This window comes from Dama dama, chromosome 5 (assembly GCF_033118175.1).
Source record: "Dama dama isolate Ldn47 chromosome 5, ASM3311817v1, whole genome shotgun sequence".
NCBI classification, from domain to species: Eukaryota; Metazoa; Chordata; class Mammalia; order Artiodactyla; family Cervidae; genus Dama; species Dama dama.
The window spans coordinates 88,856,366-88,869,486 of record NC_083685.1 but is presented as its reverse complement, the minus strand read 5'-3'; the positions used below and the strand labels follow the sequence as shown (position 1 = coordinate 88,869,486).

The following is a 13,121-nucleotide window of genomic DNA, read 5'->3' as shown; positions in this document are numbered from 1 at the left end:
ATTTTGACCAACGTTTTGCCTCTTGGGCTACTAAAGAGATGTTAAAGCTGTCAAAATGATCAGTTGTTTTTATGTTGACTTTTTTTTTTTTTTTTTAAATCCGACTACCAGGGATATTTCTGCCTATTTTTACCCACTGGTAGAGACAACAAAATAATCAGATTAAAATAAAGGTACCAGCACACGTTCTGGTCGCTGATGAACTGTTCATGTCCTGTGTTGATTGGACATTAACCATATCATTTGCTTAGAAAAACAGTCCTACTCTGCAACCTCTTATTTAGAATTGTCTAGAAAAATCAAAGAATAGTGTATGTGGTTTTGGTTACAGTTTTAAACCTACAGTGTCGCCTCTAGTAGCTCTCCAAAGATGGCTACTTGAATGAATTGTAACACCCTGAAAACCTCTGACTATTCTGAAATGAAACTGAAGTTTAAAAGTGATAGAATTAATTCTTTAGAATAATGGTGTTCAGCATTTTCTGTCTCTAAATTGTAAATTTTATATCCTTTGGTTTGCCAGATTATTTTACTACATTAGAGAAAGAGTTTATCTTTTCAGTAGTCACTTTACTCTTTGATGAAACCCATTTGTATCTCTAAATTGTGGATTTATCTCCATGAAAGGATCCTGATTTATCTATCTGCCTAATTATTGTGTTTTTGTCATTTGTACTTAGATAATACCTCTTATAAGAGTTTATACTTTCTAACTAGGCATGCTGTTTTATAACTTTAGGTCCTTATAATCTTATATCCCTGTCTCCTCAATTCTTTGTGGAACAAAGTTTGCTGATATCAAAGGGCTAAAAGAAGTGATGAATCTAATCCAGATTCATAACTCGCTGTAGCATTTCATCTTTGGTATTTAGTTGAATAGAAACCAGTATATTTCCCTGTTTCCACTTTGATCAGCCATGTGCTAAGCAGAAATATTTAAAGAAGCCCTATGTCTCTCCCTGAAATGGACCATGAGTGTTGCTTGCCATTAATTACCCAATATCAACCCACACTAGTCTACTGAATTTTAAGCAGGTGTAAGCTTTGTTGCTTTTTGTCAAAAAGCAAAAGATGCTGATCTACACACAGCTGAAACTTTGCTTCAAACTTTCTGTCGATTTAAGGCTTTGCTTTCTGGATCTTTGGTACTTAGCAGGATTGACCACTAAGCTGTATCTTCTATTGGTCTCCAGTATTCTCTGCCATCAAATTAGCTACATAAGAAATTCATGAACTCCCTAGCCCTCCCTATCAAGCATTAAACCTTATTTAAGTAAAAATTTTGGTGATAATTCAGTAAGTCACCAGCTTCTGAGGAAGTGGCAGTCATTTACATAAAACCTGCGTCTCTGAAAATACATTCTTCTTGACAGATGATCATAGGCCATTTGTCTATCCCCTTAACACAAGGAGGATTTTTTTATAAGTTTTATATTTTTATATATGAAGATACATAAATGACTGTCTTCTGACTCCACTCCTCGCAGAAATTGAATTTGGTATCCGTGGAGCCAGTGGAGTATACTCAGAGTTCATTGCATATGAAGTTGTGTTAACTGTGGCCCTTTTAGCCAAATGAACATAGAACTTCGTCTCTTCAGATTTTCCCACATGCCATTATCAGAACCTTGAAGATTCTAGAATCTATAACATTTACTCTTTGATAAATAAGAACATTTCAAATTTGATATTGTGATCCATTCTTTGGCCCAGTGTAGCTGAGCCGGACATGAATTGAAGAACCAGGATTAGAGCTAGAAAATAAAAACGTATCTACTAAAAATGCTGTATATGGGACTTTCTCTTGCTTAAGAAAGCCATAAATGGCTCTCTAACTGGGTGAGCAAAGGTGCCTTTTTAAAACCATGTTGAGTGCTTTATAACCATTTCAAGTATGCATTTCAAATACAGTCTTCCTGTATCCTCTTCAAATATTAAAGAGCAAGTATACTAGAAATAAACATCCAGATGGCATTATATGGATTTGGTGGGCTGCAGTCCACGGGCCCGCAGAGGCGGACATAGCTGAGCACACAAGCGATAGTTGCTGGATGATGGTATTCACTAAAAAAAAATTAAATAGATTCATCTACAGTATATTAAAATTTAATTTATACTCTACTGAGACCTCCTAATATTTTTCACACTGTAATTTAATTCAGTAAACACTCAAACTCCTCTATTGTAGATATTCAGTAGGTACTCCAGAACATTTAAAGGTGACAGAGACCCTGGTCCCCAGAGACTTGGCAGTTTTTGCCTATGGATCTCAGTATTCAATTTCAGCTGAAGTTGTTATTTCCTTTTGAGGCATGTTTAACAAATCCTTTGTGTACACAAGTTCTTTGATTTTTAAGTACAAGATTAATACTACAGTACTCTGTAGAAAATAACCCCAAATCCAGATTTTGTCTTGAATTATCACAGATATTCATTGTTTACATGCAAGGGACTCTGTTAAACCAAGGGAAGTGGGGGCACTAATAAGACATGAGACCTGCCCTCAAACAGATTTCAGAACAGTAAGAGTGGCAGGGTATACACAGTATACTGTTTTGACCTCTTTTGTGACCTTTTGTACTTATATTGTACCTTATAACTATAAAGTATTCTGATCATTCAAAGGGACATCTGTTTGGAAAAATCAGGTGATAATTATGGCTAGAGTTTAATAATATATTTTTTACTTCAAAAATATGTGAGATGTATATTACATTTTTTAGCAAAAATAAGCCTGTGATCTATTTTAAATATTTTTTCACTTGGAAAAGAAAATCTTAATTTTTTTCTTTGATCAGCTTATTTTACTGTTAGTATTAGAGCATGAATATTTCTAGAGCAAAGACCTAGTTGTGGAACTTTATTTTAAATTCACTTCTTTCATTTCGTTTTGGGTCTGTGTCCAAGACTGTCAGTTAGTTATTCCATCCTTCTGCTTCTGTAAGGTAGACCTCCCTCCCAGGAAGCTGGGTGGGTCAGCTAGGAATTCTGAGGACTCCAGCCCCCCAGTGGTGCTGACAGCTGTGTGCAGAAAGGGTCAGTCCATCAAAACCATTTCTGCAAAGAGTAGACTTAGTCATACTTCTGCTGTTTACCAGGGTTAATGTGTCTCCCTCTTAAAGAAACATAAGAAACCTCTATTTTGAGACCACGTAAAGTCTCCAAAGCCATTTTTTTTTTAATGTTTTATGAAACTATGGTAGCGCAGACCTTTATTTGGTATATTCTTGATTTATTTTTCTTCTTTTTCTTTGTTATCACCTTCTATTTAAGGGAGAAAAATCATTTTAAACTGAGCAACTAGTTGGTGTAATTTCTGCAAATTTTCCACTTCAGTTTTTAATGTAATTCTTGATTTACACTAAAATCCTTACTTCTAATAAGGGTGGTAAAAACACATCTATCTGTAAAATTGTAAGTTCTACCATTTATTAATATTTAGAGTTGGTAATATTTAGGAAATTAGCTGTCAGTTCAATAATTAAAACTAGAATCCTGAAAAACCAAGAAAATTAATAATTATCCAGTACCTAATCATATTTCACCCTTTAAAAATCTTATGAACATCACTCACTTTTGTTTTCTCTTCCATTCTGTGTCTGTGAAGCTTCTCTGCCTTGCTCTAAATCAGCAGTTTTCATGCAGCTGTTTCCTCATCAAGGTACTCTTTACTTTTGTCATCTTTGCACGAATTACTGCTTACCCTGCGCTCATCCCAGGCACATGGCATGAGACTTCATTCACCAATCCCTGTAAGCAGAGTCTGGCTCAGGCACATAAAGGTCTTACAAGGCCATTCCTGTAAGGTCTGAATGCCTCTGGCACTGCAGGGCCAGGACTTGTCTTGATGGAAGAGCTGCCCAGGTTCCCCCTGAACACTGAAGATGCTGTCCCGGCCCTGAACTAACACGGGCAGGTTAACAGGAAACTCCAGGGAGAGGTACTGGAGCAAGGAGGGTATGCGGTGTGGGGAAGAATTTTTAGCTTAAGAAGTATTTATTTTCCGTAAATATGACGCCAACCCCAGTGTTTCCTTAGAAGTTAAAGCTGGCTGTCTTTTTTAATCACCTGTGCTAAAAAAAAAGGAAGGAATGTGGTCCTTAGTTAGCTCAAAGGACTAAGAAGAAAAAAGTGTGATGCAGTTATGTCTCATTTATAAAAGATGCCTTTTCTGTCTTTTATTCTTTAGTAATTAATATACAGAAAGATTAGACCTGTTTAGAAAAAGAGATGTCAGCAATTGATGAAAATCTTACAAATATTTTTAAAGTTCCTATAGTTGATCTTTTGTATATCTAGCTCAAAAGATTAATAATTCTAAATATATAATTAACACATCTCCATCATTGTATTTACTTGTGGCGCTAGTGGTAAAGAACCCACCTGCCAATGCAGGAGACATAAGAGATGGAGGTTTGATCCCTGGGTTGGGAAGATTCCCTGGAAGGGGACATGGCAACCCACTTCAGTATTCTTGCTTGAAGAATCCCATGGACTGGGGAGCCTAAAGAACTACAGTCTCTAGGGTCTCAAAGAGTCAGGCAACATTGAAGCGACCAAGCACAGCACACACACAAGAATAAGCTCTGGTTACCTTTTCTTCTAGGAAAACTTAATGGTATTTCTTGCTTATTTACATTAGTTTCAGTAACTTTAAAAATTCCAGTATAAAATTCAAGTCCTATGCATTTGTTGTAAAACTGCTTTTAGTACTTCACTTTTTTTTTTCCCAGTTATTGGGAGCATCTTAATTTGTGTAGTAATTATGTGCAAAAAATCTTCACCTAGCTTATCTGATTCTTCTAACAGTCCTTTGAAATAGGCACATGTACTGTTAATTTTAAGTGCCAGATTAAGAACTGAAACAAAATAAGAGTTCTCATCCAGACAGACTGGACCCTGGGTCTTCTGATGTGCCTTATTATATATGTAACAAATGAGCCCTCTGACACCTTTGCCTTCTCATAGATGCAGTAAAAATTTTCTGACAGGTTTGCCATAGATACATGGGATAAACTAAGCAGTGCAGATTCAGGGACCTTACTAGAGCCCTGTGCAGGTGGCAGGGGGTTTGGGTTATTATTAAGTTTTTCATTTTCTCCTCAGTTTCTCAAGAACTAAAAAGGATTTGATCCTTTTATTTTCTCATGAAAATATTAGATTCCAGTTTGAGAGATCATTTTGGTGTTTAAAAAATAGGTGACTCTAGAAGCTCCAGTGGCGCAATCGGTTATCGCGCGGTACTTATAAAAAATAGGTGACTCTAAGTATTTTATTATTTGTCGGGATGGAAGTGTATCCCTAGTTGTCAAAGTAAACCCTGATACCTGCCTTCAAGGAACTCATGTTTGAGCAGAGGAGGTAGATATATAATGGATGTATGTTATTTAACTGTAGTGTAATGATTTTCCCACTTACTCAATGCAGTGAATTTTGGCCAATAACACCTTCTGCTTCGGGTGTTATCTTTACGTGAGACCACCACAGTTCACTGAAGCACAGTGCTTGTTAACACGCTGCTGTGAAAATTTTTCAGCTTCTTCTGCCCCGCATGTTTGTAACTGGCTGCATGTTTAAGAACAGCATATCTAAGGGAATTTAAAGTAGTAAGTCAAGACCACAGAGGTTTTTAACCTTTTATTTCACCTGAGTGGTGGCCTCCAAGTTTCTCTCACTTCGTGGATTTCTGCTTTTGTGCCCACTGAGAGTCGGAAGGGAAGGCCCGTGCGTAGGGGCATCAGAAACCAGGGCACAAAGCCTCCAAGAGGCCTTGATGAGTGGGCGTGCAGGACCAAGGCCTGCTCACTCATATAAAATGTCGTGTACCAAAGCAGGGTGGGTCTGTCTCCATTTAGGCAGTTGGGCTGATAATCTGAGAGTTTTTCCTATAGAATATCAAGACCAAATCCTTCACTAGCTTCTAGAAAGGTTTCTAGTTTTAATTTAAGAGGGTTGAAAAGAAGAATGCTGCCAAAATTCTCAAAAGTGAGAATTGAGCTTAGAAACCAGGATACTGGGATCATTCTGTTTCATACTAACTTGGCTTTTTTCAAGATGCTATCTTTGATATAATTGATTTTAAAAAAGCCTCCAAGATTTTTATGTCAGCTTCTCCTTTGATCCTTAAAATAAAACATTTTTGCTGTGAAATCGAACTTAGGAATCACCATCATGCCACATTTACCTGTGTGTGACTTTTAGGGTTGGGTCACTCAATAGGAAGAAAACACACACACAAAAACACAAAATGAATTGAGATGAAAATTGAATTTGATAGGAAAAACAGTAAAAAAAAAAAAAAACGGGGAAAAAAAAAAAACAGGACCTCCACCTCTCACATAGCATTGACACTTTGGGTTATCAGTGACAGTCCTAAGTCAATGATACTTTAAAATTTTTAATTAAAAGGAACATACATGCATATGGGGAAAAAATTAGAAAATTCAGCAAAATGGAAGAAAAAAGTTACCTATAATCCCACCACTCTAAAATAATCACTGTTTATTAACATTTCGGTGCCTCTTCTTCTAATTTCTCTTCTTTATGTAGTTGAGATCACAGTAGGTGTAAAACTTTATTGCTTGTTCTTACCCTTAACATCTAAATTTTTATTTAGAGGTCTGAAGGTTATTTGCTTAACAAAATAGGAAATGAAATATTCTTAGTATATCTTTGAAGAAACCTTCACCCTAGTGACTTACTCTGATTATAATTTATATAACTTTTAATTCTTAAGAATTAAACTGAACAGGCCCTTGTCCTCAGATGGAAGCTTTGCCTCCTTCAGTGTGATGACTGCTCCTCCAATCCCCACCCCCAGAAAGAGCCATAGTCTAGTCAGGGGTGTGACTTCACCAAAGGTGGTCACACAAGAAAGGGCCCCAGGGTGGAAAATTGCTGGCAGAGGGACACCAACTCTCTGGTGGTTGACACTGTGTCCTTCCTGATGACCATCTCCTGATTGTTTCAAACTCTTATCTTTAAAGTTCCAGTTTTGCCTAAATCTTACTTCCTATTAAGGAAATAACCCTAGATAAGGAACTATTGGCCTTGTACTTGTAGGCCACATGCAGATTTGAGGAAAGGGAAGGTCAAATACACAGACAAGTTCATGATCCTTTCAGACAGAAGAAGCTAAAAACAGTATTGTCTTTTCCAGTAAAAATATGGTGCAGCCACACTGGCAATCAAAGGGGTTGATGCTTTTTGACTCTCCCCAGTTGCAGCCATCACATTTAAAAATGGAAACATTCTGTTCAACCAGTGTTTGTTGGAAAAGACATCAACTAGATCTTAGAGAAAAAACAAAAATGAGTAATAAATTATCTTTGCCCTTCAAGGTGCTTTTATTCTAGTAGAGAAAATATGACATGTACACAGATGGTGACAATATAGACAAAATATAAATGCCATATAAAAGCAGGGAGAATGCATCATGAAAGAAACAGAAATGAGAAAAAAATGCGGGTTGCCCTTGATCTTGGAGAGATCAGTAAGGCAATTGAAAGAGCTGCACACACATCACAGAGTGCAAGGTACGTTCAAAAGATGATAAGCAGTCTTCTTTCAATTTTGTTATTTCTTTTCTAGAAAGCTCTGGAGAAGATTAAAATAAGTATGCAGAAGAGAATAAAAATCATTCAGAATTCTGTTGCCCAGAGAAAAGTTCTTTGAACATCACGGTGTATTTTCTTCCATTTATCTTTCTACCCATAGGATTAGATTAGAACAGATTCAGTGCAGGTTCACTGCCCTTGGCTCCCAGAGAGGTGTTGCTGACATTTTTAATGCTGCACTCACACTCCCAGCCCAGTGCACTTTTCCATTTGCCTATGTTCCTTTGATAAATTCAAGACAGCAACCCTCTAGGAAGCCTGTGTAAATCAGACCAGGTGCCTGTAGATGCTCCATACTCTGAGTGGAATTCAAGGCTGACTCCAAACAAAGGATGTGTGACTCCTAGAAGGAGGTCATCACAGAGCCATTTTCTATTCATGAGACAACAGACAGATGTATGGATCTTTGTATATTTTCAGTCACATAAGTACTTTTTGACTTGAAGTGCTATTTTTTGTCCATAAATAGAAATTTTTCCATTCTCAAATTTACTCTTTATTTTAAAATTCAGATGGTACAAATAAGAATAAAGTAGGGAATTCCCTAGCGTTCCAGTGGTTAGGACTCCCCACTTCCATTGCAAGGGACATGGGTTCGAGGAACTAAAGTCCCAAAAGTCACGTGGCACAGCCAAAACAATAAAAAGAATAAATTAAAAATTACCTGAAATCATACCATCCAGTAATAATATATTTTGGCAGATGTTTTCCCAGCCTTTTTTTTCTTCCTGTATGTGTATTTCTTTTCCCCCTACTCCCAAATTGTGGTCATTTTTCTATATTAGTAAAGATTTGCTACATTTTGCTACAAATGGCTTAAATTTTGCTACAAATGACTAAAATACTTTTTCTTTTGACACCAGTAGTTATGTCAAAGGTGGGTATAATCGGTCCAAGTATTTTAGTAAATTTTGTTAAAGTATAACAGAAAAGCACACAGATTATAAATTTACAACCTAATGAACTTTTAAGAAGTAAACATACTTAAAAATCCAGCATCCAGATCAAGAAACAAAACATTACTGGCACCCGCAAGAAACCATCCTCATGCCTTCATCCAGTCACTCCTTCCCCAGAGGTAACCACTATCCTGTGACCTGTCTAATCTGTAATCTTTACTAATCTGATGAGTAAAAAAAAACCCTGTTTTTTGCTTCTTGTCACTTTATGAAGTTACTAATCAGATCATTTATAAAATACACTGTAGGGCCCAGTTTGGGGAGGTTTAATCTCCTCCATGAGAGAAGTAAATGGCAACTGTGTTAAGGTGTAGAACAAAAAATGACTTGGCAAGTTGAAAAGATCAAAGCAAAAATTCTGCTGTATGACCTTTGGGATATATTATTTTCTCAGTAAATATTTGAGTTCCTTTGGGGTAGGCACTATGATTTTGAGAAGAAAGAGCATCTCCCTTTCTTTGAAATGGCGGATTTCCATAGGTTTTGCAATTACAGAATATATCCTGTGTATAAACAGCTAGTAAGCTACATGGCCCTCTGCTGGAAACTTCTGGTATGATTTGGAGGAAGGTGTTCTGGTCTGGCGACTGCTACCGTTTCTTTCATTCAGCTCAAGCCTGCCTGCCTCTGGCTTTTCCTTGCAACTTCTCTGGTTTTTGTTTTGTTTCTTCCCCCCTTATGCTATTTTTCTGCTATGGTAGCAAATTTTGCTGAACAAAGTGTGAGGTGCGTAAACCTCAAGATCTTTGTAAACACTCTAGCAGTTGACTGTTAAAATGAATGCAAAAACAATAGACCAGGTTGTATCTCATTTCCAAATTGTGAGATTCAGTCCTGGAGCTTAACGCCAGAGGAGAAGGGGGTAACTGGCTGCTTCCTTTCTCTCCAGGAATCGACAAGGAGAACGTTGAACTCTCTCCCACCACTGGGCACTGTAACAGTGGACGAACTCGCCATGGATCCGCAAGCCAGGTGCAGAAGCAGAGAAGTGCTGGCAGTTTCAAACGTAATAGCATTAAGAAGATCGTGTGAAGCTTTCTTTCTTTCCTTTTTCAAACAGACTTAACTGACACGGGCTCTTCACTAGTGACCCCTCACCTCCGTGCTGTGATGCTGCACTTCATGTTTTCTAATGAGCCCATCCAGTCTGCCATGTTGCCAGATGATCAACTCTTGGAAGCATTGCCTAAATTTAATGCTGCTTTTTTCTTTAACTTTTTTTTTTTTTTTTTACTTTCGGTTTAAGCAAGTGTTCAGAACAGCTGCAGAGAGTGGGCAGTCAGGACACTTGAACTGAGAACATCCCAATTGTGAGAGAGGATGAATTCTTGAATACTGCTACTACTGGCCAGCTATGAAAGCCATTTGCACAGAGCTCTGCCTTCTATGTTTTCCCCTTCTTCAACATAAAGTAAAGTGTTAGTCTTATTTACACACTTTTCAAGATAGAAGTTTATGGGAGAAATAATATTATAACCCCAGTATGTTTAATCTGACTTTTAGCTGTGGACTTTTTTTTTACCTTACAAAACTGAAGAACCATAGAGGTCAAGCCTCAGTGACTTCACACCATAAAGCCACAGGCAAGGTACTTTGGGGTAGGGGGGAGGGTGGAGGGATTTAGTATTTTGTAGTAGGTTCTTAAGAAATACTAACACTTGAGTATTAGCAATAATTACAGGAAATAAACATAACCACATATATCTTAACATTACTGAATTAAAGAGATGAGTTCTGAGGCCTTATCCAAACTCAGTCATCCAAACTAGTTTATATTTTTCTCCAGTTGATTATCTTTTAATCTTTAAATATGCTAAAAGTCATTTTTTTTGTTTTTGTACGCCAAAACTATACTAAGTATAGTAATTATACATTTTTCCCCTCCTCCTCTTCTTTACTAAGTAATTCCAAGCAGGGTAATCAGTGAACAAAGTGTCGAAAATTGTTCCTAGAAGGTAATTTCGTAGATGGTTGCATTAGCTCCATACAAAATGGAATGGTACGTGATTATTAGAGTAGATGATGCTTTTATTTTGTTTAATATTTTTCCCAGAAACATAGAGTATGGTGTATATTATCAAAAATTTTTTTGATGAGATGTATTTTAAATGTCTTGTAATCTTTCCTCTCCCCTCCAAAAAATCAGGAATCTCTAGCAAAACGTTTCAGTTCTATATGATAGAATTGCATTTAATCACTGTGAAAAGACTGGTCAGCCTGCATTATTATGACAATAGGGGACCTTAAGAGTTGCTGCTATGCTGAATGGTATGGATTATCATGGCATTGGAATTTCCATAGTAATGCAGATCCAATTTCTTTGTGGTACCTGCAGTATGCAAAATAATTTGACTTCAGTGACTATATTAGTATCTGGATGTTCCAATTTAGGACTAAACCATATTTATTACAAGAAGATATTATCCCCCTATTCCTGGGCTCCCTTTATATGTTAAGATGTAATGGCTTTGGGAGGGGAAAAGAAACTTAGGGGAGGGGGAATTTCCTAAAGTGCTGTTTCATGAGTGGATTTCAGTAAATTAAATTCCACAGCTAAATCAATAAATAATGGTACATTTAAGTGTTCTGATTTTAATAATATAACACATTTCACATTTATCCACACAGTAACAATGTAATATGTTAATGTAAATAAAATTGCTTTTGATATTCAGAAATAACAAGAATTTAATTTTTTTAATTTGTTTACAGTCCTGGGAAAAGTAAGAACCATTTGCCAAAATAAAAAAAAACACTTTACTGCTAATAGTTATTTTGACCCTGAATTGTTGGAAAATATTGAAGATACGTGCAATTAACTAAACTTTTTAACTATTGTAGAGGCTTCATTAGAATAGAATGTTGTAATAACAGAGCAACTAAGGTGATAAGGAAGTAAGACCAGAGCTGAGCTTAGAAATAGATCTTTAACAGCCTGGTGCCAAGAATGCCAAGCTGCCGGTAAGGTCCGTGTCTTCCCACAACCCAGAGCTTCTGGGGTGGGCACCCTGGCTCCTGGAATGTGAGCTTTTTAATAATTTTGGTTCTGTGTTTTTCCCTCTTTGTTGGTTGGTTTGGTGCAATGACTGTGGGTAGTGTTACGCTATTTTGCTTCTCCCATCAAAACAGAGAAACTTCCAAAGTTTTACCACTAAAAAAATATTGATCTTTCCATAAACAAGTTTTCCAGGGTATGTTATTTCTGAAATTTATTCGTTAACTTCCCTCTAGTGTAATGAAGGGAGTGAATTCACTTGAAGTACCTCATGAAATGATCTGCATTGCATAAATCAGAACTTTGAACCTTCTTTGAATTGCAGAAGTGCTTTTAACCAGTACATACTAGAAATTTGAAAACTTACTGAGGTTTAAGGTTCACCTTGTTTAAAGAACTTCTGACTTTTGAGGAAACTCTAATTTTCCAAGAAACTAAAATGAACATGAGGTCAGTCTCACCAATATGCTTCCCCTGGAGAAATGAAACTCTTTTTTAGTCCTCATACATATAAACTGCACAAGAAATTCTGAAGTTTACAGCAGGTTGCCTATTCTGCATAATCTGATGTAAGTTCTATAAAGCAATTTGTTTTGGGTTTGTAGATGTTTCCCCTGACTTTTTAAAAAGGAAAACATTAACTCACCATTTTTTTGTCATGATCTCCCTGCTTTATCACCCGCCTTGTCCCAGGGGTGTGCCCTTCTTTGCCAGCCTTGAGACCTGGTTCTCTAGCTTTGGGGGACATGGCCAGTGCTCTCTCCTGCATCCTCTCAGCATCTGTCATTACTGGGGGCCGGCTCCGTGCAGGTCCTAGGCCAGGGCTGAGGACCCCGGAGAGAACGGACAGGGGATGTCCTGGGGGAGACAGAATGGAAGCGGCAACCCACCCTGCTTAGCGGGCTTTAGGGTTCTCAGTTCTGTTTTGCTTCTATGTTTGTTTTTTTGGTTTTGTCTTTACATCCCACCCCTAACCCAGGCATATGAGGCATGTCTTATTCAATGTTATGCAATGGACTTATACAAAAATTCACTCTTAGTGTCAGCCACACAGGTTTTTTTTTTAATGCAGTATATTCACCTGTAAATAGTTTGTGTAAAATTTGACAGAAAAGTATATTTACTACACTGTAAATACATGTGATGATATATTGTATTATTTTGCTTTTTTGTAAAGCAGTTAGTTGCTGTACATGGATAACAAACAAAAAATTTGATTATTCTCGTGTTAGTATTGTTAACTTCTTCCTGCGACTACGTTACATCATTTAAAGAAAATGCTGTGTATTGTAAACTTACATTGTATATGATAACTTCCTCTCTTTTCTGTTCAGGCCCAAACTCTGGCAGTTCCCTTGTCTACAGCCTCGTTAATATTGTAAGCAGTTGTACGCCAGCAGGAGAAATACTGCCCAACAGACAAAGTCCACCATTGTAGGGGAGAACTGTAGAAATCCATTTCAGATCACTGTTGTTCCCATCCCATTCTCCTCCCTGTGTATGTACTCCTCCCCCTTTTTTTAAGTAAAATGTAAATTCAATCTGCTCTAA

At 37.1% G+C, this 13,121-nt stretch overlaps 1 protein-coding gene across 8 annotated transcripts in view; it reads left to right on the top strand.

The window, feature by feature from the left end:
* Window positions 1-13,121, top strand: part of NF1 (neurofibromin 1) — a 238,640-nt gene extending 225,519 nt beyond the window's left edge. For 6 of the 8 annotated variants that reach the window (XM_061142862.1, XM_061142857.1, XM_061142860.1 and 3 more), the window contains 2 exons: window positions 9,465-9,581; window positions 12,905-13,121. In XM_061142862.1, the coding sequence (XP_060998845.1) occupies window positions 9,465-9,581; window positions 12,905-13,008 (221 nt within the window). In that variant the 3' untranslated portion in view covers window positions 13,009-13,121. Of the gene's footprint in view, window positions 1-9,464 lie in introns of all 8 variants that reach the window. The other 2 variants (XR_009692943.1, XM_061142863.1) reach the window with 2 other exon arrangements.